Consider the following 9,756-nt stretch of genomic DNA (forward strand, 5'->3'; position numbering starts at 1 on the left):
TGTGCCCTCCTCATTCAGGTCAATTCATTATGGAAGCTGTGTCCGGGGAGGCAGCTGGGGCCCCTCCACCCACACTTCTCTCTGAGTGTCTGGAGCACTGTCCCCTGTAACTAGGCAGGCTGGGGATACCGTGGATGGGCAGCGCCAGGGGGTGGCAAAGTGTAGGACTAAGGAGGGGGCTTGTTGCCTTTGTGGCATTTCTGGCGTCAGCATCGCCAGTGTGGTGAGGAGCCCATCACATGTCAAGGGGTGACGTGTGCAGGCTGGGAGCCGCATGGAGTCCATCAGGCGCGCGGATATGCACACAGTTGGTTTTCTGCTGGATGGGGGAGCCACCCAGAGGCAATTCATATTCTGAACATTAACGTGGCTTTGCATGCCTGTCACAGGGACTGTGCAGGCGGTTAAGGCTATTGAAGACTTCAGCTTAAATCTCTATGCAAAGTGATTACCTTGTAAGAAGGTTTCAGGATAACTTACAACAAAAGACTTTAAAGTTATAGTTTTAGTAAAGCAAACTCATTTACATTTTTATTATGTGTGTCTTTTGTTTAAGTCTCTCCATGTCCACTATGACGGAGGCTTTTCCTATGCAGTAGAAGTTTATTTGGGAAGGCTACTCTCTCTTTCTTCTTCCTCTTGTCTGTTTCAAAGCTATTGAAAACATCTGAATATACTCTCCTATGGTTGTCTACATTTTATGGACACAGTTTAAAAAATTAAGATGTCATGGATCAGAACTTTATACCTCATCACAGATCATGCAATTTCAAAATAAGTCACATTATTATGCTAAAATAGGAAAACAGTCCTACATGTTTTGTTTTGAAATTACCATGAACTTGAAAATGCTTTTCAACTTTAAAGTGACCTTAGCTGAATTATGAGTTGTTTCTTTTATGGTAATTCCATGATCTCACATAAATAAGAATAACTAGACATTCAAAAACGATGTCATCTTTCCAATATACCGAGTTCCTTCTGGAACTGTCCTCTGACTTAATTTTAGGGAAAATAGAAAGTAAACTGTTAAATGTTTCTCTCTGTGATGATAATGTTTCCAAAGAAAAACAAGTGTTGAAATGTCTTGTAATACATTAATAATACCCTCTAAAATTAATTCATTATTAATGGAAATATACTCATATACATCAGATTTAATAGCATTTGACATGCTGTTGAGTTTTGTACTAAGTTTGGGTACAAATCTTCGAGCTTTTGATCCCTTATTCTATTTAAATTATTCCAGCATAATTAATTTCTAATTTTACTTATTTACTGCTATTGAGACAGATTGTCACTATAGAGCCCAGGCTGGCTATCTTGTTTATTTACTTATTTCTGTGTTTGAGTATTTTGCCTGCATGCATGTTTGTGTAGCACATGTATGCCTGGTGCTTTTGGAAGTCAGAAGACATAGGGTCGCCGGAACTGAAACTGCAGACAGTTGTAAGCTGCTATGTGGTTGCTGGGAACTGAACCCAGGTCCTCTGTAAGAGCAACCAGCACACTTAACCACTGAGGCCTCCCTCAGGTCCATGTTCTTAAACTCTTTAACCTCCTGGCTAGGCAACTATCATACTTGAATTCTAACACACACAATTCAAGGAACACTAAGCATTCTATCAAGCAGTTAAGAAACAGCATGGGTTTCTCTAAAATAAAGGGAGACCCTTAGTACTAATGTGTCTCACTTAGTTAAAATTGAAATTATTACAGAACGTGTTTATGGTCTAACAGGATTTCTTAAAATATAAACAAATAAGACTGACTTGAATCTGCTTAAGCCTCTATTTCCCACCTGGCACATCATGGCCATCCATAGAGGATTACATGGATGCCTGTTATCATTCATAACCTAAGAATTACGGGAAGAAAAATCAGATGACAAAGTGGTAGCAGCTTCCAGCTGACATGTTTTCTAAGCCTCTGTGTGGGAACACATTAAAATGAGGCTCCTTGCCTCCAAACATCAATCTACGGACTAGGTTCTTCTGAGCTTAGCCTTTAGCTCTGTCTCCACCATCTGGCAGCTGCAGGAACTGCAAGTAATTATTTATTCAGACACCCAGGATACTCATTAGCGAAGGGGACAAAGCCTCCCTCCAGGCTGCTGCTCTCCACCCTCACACTCAAGTGGCAAGTTTTGTGGTGATGTTCCTACTGCCATCTGCCCCACGTTGCTAACTCTGTCTTGCTTAAACCATGAATCTCCTTAAAAACATAAACTGCTTTCATAAGAACGAGGTTTAGAAGGTAGAGACCACTGAAAGAAAGTTAGCTGGGTGCTTAAAGGCACAATAGTACAAGACAGGGCAGTACCATTTGCAATCATTCTGGAATTTTAAATTAACAAAGGTAATTTCCCACTTTCAGTTTTCCATCACTTTATGAAAATGAGGCTTTTAATATGTGGGATAAATGCAAACTCTCTTGGGAACAAGGCTTACAATATGTCTGATTCCAGGTCTCAGAACTCTAAGCTGAATCTGGAAAGAAGCACTTCCCAAAGCAGGACAATGCAGAACTCTCTATGTGCTCTTGACCAAGGGCCTTGGCATCACTGAACATCTTGTTGGAAATGTGGCATTTCAGGCTCCAGCTCAGACCTCCTATGTGAGTCTGTATATGAGCAGTCTTTGCAGGTAATGCATATGAACCAGGGCCTGAGAAGTTACTGGCCCAGATCTCTCCATGTGCCTTCTTGGCAGTTTTCTTTTGTGATATTAGCATCTCAATTCTGCAGACTCCATGGATGGCACTTGGACATCTCAATTTGTGGGTGGTGGGGGAGGGAGGGAGTGGGGAAGCAGGATTCTGATGTGTGCCCTTGACAGCCACATAGAAGAGCAGGTGTTTCCCCAATGAGTGACAACCAGGAAAGTGGCACCCTAGGACAGCACAGCCCTGCAGAGTAACCGTTCTTGAATGATAGCTCTGTCTTAGTGTTGTTAGCAACAAGCAGATCTGTTCATCAGTGGAGGGTGGGTAGATGATGGTTGTGCAGCCATTATTGGGGTTAGAAGGAAAAATGCAAAGCCAATTCAATAAAGAAACCCAGATGAAATTAAAGTCAATATGTGATGTGCACAGGCAGGTGACTGCGGGTGTGCACACAAGCACACATATATATATACATGCATAGTACACACAGGCACACAAACGTATTCCAATGGGGTTACTTTCTTTATAATTCTCATGGAGATTTTTCAACAGACAGCATGGCAAACCAGAACCCACAAAAGTCTGCAGCTAAGTCACATTGATTTCCCATGGGATAAAAATTGGAATGAATTGTTGCCAGGTAAACTGGCATTAAGAATATCATCAGGAGCATAGGCTTCTGCCATTTGGAGGGACCCATTCTTTGCCTGTCACTGGCTACAAGTGTAACTTAGACTATTTGTTGAGTAAACTTGTCTTTTTCTAGCCAATGTCATCAGATGCCCCTCAGAACAAAGCCAGGAAGAATAGTTTGACCATTTATTGACATAAATAAGATACTAAAATGAGATTTGATTATCAGAAGAACCATTCAGTTTTATGTTGACTAAACAAAGCCAGCTTATTTTCGAATGTTTTCAAAGCGTTCCTCTTGATATTTCTCCTAAGTATTTAGTCACTAGTAACGTGTGTGTGTGTGTGTGTGTGTGTGTGTGTGTGTTAAGGGGAGCATGAGTGAGATGACATGTGTATGTAGGGCAAACACCTTTGTGGAGTCTGTTCTCTCACCTCTAAGCTTTAGGGATGGAACTCATCAGACTCGTGTTACAAGTACTTTTACATGCTGAGCCATTTGCTGGTCCTCCCCTTAACACCTTAACTATTTCTCTATGGTTCTGCCCTTTGAATCCAGTTGTAGGTTACCATTGTGTGATGTCTCAGGGGAATTTTTGAGCCACTAGAGGGGGCGTCTGTCTACACTGAAACTTCAAATGGAAAGCTACAGCTGAGGACTTAACACAGCAGGTAAGTTTGTTCTTAGAAAATTTAGTAAAATGTTTTCCACAGACTGAGTGATAGGGAACGATGCTGAACCAATGAGAGATGAGAATGAACCTGTCTTTCTGGCAAGTTCTTGCAGACAGAACTTCAAGCTCTTCTTTCTGCAGTCTTGCACTTCCCAGTTGTCCCCACTGACTCTGGGCCTCAGCAGAAGGTGGTAACTGGTTCTCTAGAAGTGAGGCTATCTTTAGTGTAAACCAGTCTTGTTTGTTAGACTACTAGAGAAGAGTGCACCTGAGGTCATATACTCCCAGGCCTGTTTCTCTCTCTGTGTTTCTCTGTGTGTATGTCTGTTGTATGTTTGTGTGTGTGTCTCTGTGTGTCTCTCTGTATGTGTGTGTCTGTATGTGTGTGTTTCTATGTATGTATCTGTGTGTGTCTGTGTGTGCACATCTGTGTTTGTGGAGACCAGAAGGCATTGAATCTCCTGGTGCTGGAGTTAGAGCTGGTTTGTGAGTAGCCAAACATGGTGATAGGCACAAAATGCAGGACCACTGGAAGAGCAGCCATCACTCTTAACCCCTGAGCTATCCCTTCAACCCCTAAGAGAGTCTCTTATTGGCAATGTTTATAACAAGTATTACTAAATTGCATAAGAATTCTGGATTATTGGCTAACAAGAGGCTTCTGCCTGATTCCAGACTCCCAGTTCTTCTCACTTCCCCATAATTTCCCATCTTTTCTGTACCACCTCAGTTCTGTTCCACTCCAGTTGGCTTTTTGGAAGCCTCTGACTTGTGGAGATTTGCTTTGTTCCCCTTCAGCCATCCTGACTGCAAAGAGGATAGAAGTCTTAGAAATTACAATAAAAATGCACATTGTTATTCTCTAGAATGGAAAGTTTTTTGGCACTGGCAGGAGAGTTATTTCATTTCTATTATAAGATAAAATGTGAAGACAATTATAGTGCTCCTCTTTATAATTACTATGGACTTTCCGGAATGTGCCAAGGAGTGATGACATTCTAGGCTGGCTTATAGTGTGTAGAGATCACCAAGATACACTGAATCAACTTCGCTCCTTCTTTCTCTCTGAGTCTGTACATATGAGTGCATATGTTTACATATTGATGGGTATGTGTGGGTTCCTGGACCTGTGCATGGAGTTTGTGGAAGCCAAAGCCAGAAGGTGATATCAGGTGGCTTCCTCATTTACTCTCTACCTTATTTTTTGAGAAAAAATCTTTCTCTGAACCTGAAAGTAACCGATTTGTCCAGTGATGGCCAGTGAACCCAAGGGATTCTCTCGTCTCAGCCCCTTCCCACACACTGTGGTCACAGGGTCACACCACCATGCCCAGGGACACACCACCATGCCCAGGGTCATACCGCCATGCCCAGGGACACACCACCATGCCCAGAGATACACTACCATGCCTAGCTTTCATGTGAGAGAGTGCTGAGGATTGAATGCAGGTCCTCATTGCTACATTTTAATCTTCTCCTCAGCCCAGTTCTTACAAATTTTTAACCAGGGTTATTGCTCTCTGTGATACTACTTAGATGGATTAACATTCATTATAATTAATTATGAAAGTATATGAAACTTACAATTTTTTTAAATCCAAACTCTTCATATAGTTCTAATTCATTCCTTAAATTCTTAATAATTTCTTCTTTCTCTCTCAGTTTTCTTGTCAAAACTTTCATTTTGACATCTGCTGTATCTTGCAGGGCAGCTTTTTCATCTTCTATTTCGAAGAATCTCTGGAGGGAAGAGAGAAACATCACAAATCTGACTGAAACTTGTTGAGAGCAGACCACGAAGGACCTTGAGTCCAAGATCTCCAGAGAAACCAGGAATGTAAAGCATACAGGATTGTCCTTCCAATGGGATATATGAAAAACCTGTTCTTATCATCCAGAAAGCTGAGAATTGGAAATGATTAACTGTCTGGTGCTCTGTGATATCTGTTGGGCCAGGCCACATCAAACTCCTATAACCAGGACCAGAAGTGGCTCCATGGCATCTGTACAACTGAGACCAGGCCAGACTCTTAGGCCCTTAAGCTTATACAGGTAGTGTATCTCTAGAACTCATTGTCTTAGAAGAAAGAACATGTGCCCTGAGTTGAGTTTCAATGTAAATATGCTTCCTTATGCACTAGGGATTGTATTACACCAGAAAACTTTTTTTCCAAATTGTACGGGGCTTAAATACACTGAAAATAAACTTCCTGTTCTTGGACTCCATGCAGTCTAATCCAGGCAGAGAAAGTCAGTCTGCACTGGGTTTTCACTCTTATGTCTTCAAGCGAATAGCACTTTCAAGGACTCCCTGGGAAAATGTTCAATTTGATTTCTTGCTTTGTAAACCTGTTTTATGTTTTTGTAATTTACCCACATTTCTTGGCAAATCATTCTAAATTAAAATGCATGATAAAGCAATATAGTATGTTATCTGATAAAGTGCAAATAGTGGCATGTTGTTCAAATTTTATCTGCTGTACAAGTAATGGTGAAGAAGAGGAAAATAACTAAATAGGAAGTTTCCCACAGAACACGGTACTCCTCCAGGTATCCCTCCCACAGCCACAGGAAGTTGGTAGCCATTTGTCAACAAAAGTGCCTACCCAGCTAGAAGGTACACAATACTGGTTGACCTCAGAGAGGTTTTATAGTTTAAAAGTAGCTATAGCTACAATAAGTAGTTAATGGATCAATGATAGTATAAAATATTAAATGGAGGAAAATATTAATGTGTTCAGAGTTGTATGTCATTGAAATTAAGTCATATCCATCTCTCCCTTCCCCCTTCCTTCCTTTTCTTCCTCCTCCTAGCTTTTTCTTTTTTCTTTCTTTTCTTGTGTGTTGTTGTTGTTGTTGTTGAGGATGATGATGATATTGATGATGTTGATGTTGAGACCGGCTCTTAGACTATAGCCCGGGCTGACTGGACCTCACAAAGACTGACCACAAAGTCATAACAATTCTCCTGTTGCAGCATCCCAAATGCTGAGATTGCAGGCATGTTCACCATAGTTTGCTACAAATGGAGTTTTAATTTTTATATAGCTAGGCCCAGCATTTCCCAATTTTGCCTTCCTTCTATGCATCAATTTCATCTTTAAGTGATTTCTCCCCTTCTATTTCAGTTTTCATGGTTAAAAGCAATCTTCAATATATTTTTTTAATTTATTTTTCTCTCATATATTACATCCTGAATGAAGTTTCCTCTCTCTCCCTCCAATCCTCCCTCCCTCCCTCCCTCCCTCTGTCCTTTTATCCCACTCTACCTCTCTCCAAACCCCAACCACTCTTCCTCTGTTTCTCTTCAGAAAGAGGCATCCCTCCCATGGATATCAATCAAACTTGGCATATCAAGTTGCGGTAAGGTTAGGTACCATAAGGTGGTCTATTAAGACCACCACAGTACACAACGGTAAAGAGAAACAAAGCAAACCATGCTATTGCAAAGAATCTGACAAACTGTGATAAGACAACGAGAAAGGAAGAAGGGACTAAAAGGAGTGCGAACTAGAGTGATGGCAATAGTAAGAAGCTCTTGCCCTTAAGCAATTTCTTTAAGGTATAAATGAATGAAAGCATCTCACCCAAGGTAGGCGAGTGACTGAAATACAGAGATACACAGTCCAGCAGGGTGTTACCTACAAAAGACCCAAGCTCTTTAAGGATACTTAGGAGTCAAAGGCATAAAGATAACACAAGATTTTCACTGCAATTCATAGCCAAAAGAGAACGAGGACAAATACACTAATTTCAGACAAAACAAACTTGGATTCAGTTGTTCTCATGAGAGAGGTCACTACACAATAATAAAAGAACCAATTTATAAATGTAACAGTTGTAAACATATAAACACCCAGCATTGGCATATGTAAAATAGTTATTACCAACTTAAAACAGAAATAGCAATATTATAAGTGTGTGGGGCTTTGGCAACCCAATATTTTTTTTTTGTCAGTCCTTGGGATTGAACCTAGGACTTTACACATCCTAGGCAAGCATTTACCACTGAACTACACCCTCAGTCTAATGTTCCACTTTCAATAACAGGCCAAACATAAGTTCAGTAAGAAAACTGTAGACCTGAATGCATGAGAAATAGAGAAGAGGCTCAATGTGTGAGGATCCCAGGGAGGTGACGAATAACCTGAGGTGCGCAGAGGAGGGCAGACTACTGAAAACAGCTTGGTAATGTTAAAGGATGAGGTTTTAGAGTAAGATACGGAATGACAGAAGTAGGGAGCGGTAGTAGCCTTCCGTCTTGTGCCAGAGGCTGGGACAGTCCTTCGTGTATGAAACACTGCTTAGACAATGGCAGGCATGGGGATTAGTGATTCTATAGAATAAGAAGGCAAAAGAAACACAGAGCAAGTCTATCAGAAAGCAGGGAACAAAACCCTACTGAGCCTCCTTGGGAATTGGAGGAACTCTCTTCCTCCTGACAAGGCAAGGGCACACCTAGGAGTAGAACTAATGAATTAAAGGTGTAGGGAAATGTTCTAAAACTAAATTGTTCTGGCTTCACAGCAACCTTAGCTTGTACACTTTCTATGGGCACATTTTATGCTATGCAAACTGCATTTCAATAGAGCTGCTAAGTGATTTCAATGTAATATACCCATGCTTTCAATATTCATGAATAATAAGTCGAAAAATTTGACAGAAGATGTTACACCTTCTAAAGAAATAAACTATAACATTCAGGGAAAAAACTTGGCCGTATAAAATATCTACAACTTCTATAAATAAAACAATAAATCTTTTTTTGAAATATAGAAGACAGAACAGAATCAATAACCCAAGATGGCATTCTTGGACATGGAAATGTATACTATAAATGGTAAAACCTCTACAATTCATGAGTACACTTCTGACCCACGAAACTTCAATAAAAGTGCAAAACAGAAAGTTTATTGATGATGGAATAACCACTCCCAAATTATTTTATTTTATTAGAAAGAATGAAAAAGCTATGAAAATCAGAAAGAAGAGATAGAATAAAAAATAAAACAAACTTGCTAGATCATTTGCCTAGCTGTAAGGTCCTGGATTCCATCCTAGGACACGCACACACACACTCACACACACACACACACACACAAAGGCACGTGCACACATACAGTATTAATTTAAATAGCACTATAATTCCAAAGAATATAAAGATTGTTTCATTTGTTTGTTTGAGATAGTCTTCTCACTAGGAAGGCCTGTCTGGCCTAGAACTAGCTATGTACACCTGTCTAGCTTCAGACTCACAGAGATTGCTAACCTCTGCCTCTCAAGTCTGAAATCAAAGGCTATGCCTCCACACCAGACTAGTTTTTGTTGTTTAAAGATAGTTTTCATATAGGGCCACAAAATATCTAGACATACCTGAAGGGAGTCTAAAGCTATCCATAAAGGACAGATCACAAGTCATGGGAAAAGGAAGAGATCCAGTAAATGACATTCTAACACAATGTTTATTAGTTTGAAAGCTGGTGCTGGCATTGTTACCCCTCGGTTCTATAGGTTGTATAAATACCTAAGTTCTCATATTAAATTCCCATGTGAAAAACTGAGAGTGGTTTCATTTTTTATCAGAACTCCAGCAAAATGATACCTTTCTGAAAAAAATAAGAGTGATGTAAATGTTTAAAGTTTCCTTTTTGCAAATAAAACAACATAATATCTCATACAAATTAAAAGTTAAGTTTAGATAGTTCTACCGGAGGACGCAGCTATTCCACTCCTGGGCATATACCCAAAAGATACTGCAACATGTAAGAAGGACACATGCTCCACC

At 40.2% G+C, this 9,756-nt stretch overlaps 1 protein-coding gene across 2 annotated transcripts in view; it reads right to left on the minus strand.

The window, feature by feature from the left end:
* Positions 1-9,756, minus strand: part of CUNH10orf67 (chromosome unknown C10orf67 homolog) — a 109,932-nt gene that overhangs the window by 70,876 nt on the left and 29,300 nt on the right. For both annotated transcript variants that reach the window (XM_031373297.1, XM_031373298.1), the window contains exon 5: positions 5,556-5,711. In XM_031373297.1, coding sequence (XP_031229157.1) covers positions 5,556-5,711 — 156 coding nt within the window. The remainder of the gene's footprint in view (positions 1-5,555; positions 5,712-9,756) is intronic.

Source organism: Mastomys coucha, unplaced genomic scaffold (genome assembly GCF_008632895.1).
Source record: "Mastomys coucha isolate ucsf_1 unplaced genomic scaffold, UCSF_Mcou_1 pScaffold15, whole genome shotgun sequence".
In the NCBI taxonomy this organism is placed as follows: Eukaryota; Metazoa; Chordata; class Mammalia; order Rodentia; family Muridae; genus Mastomys; species Mastomys coucha.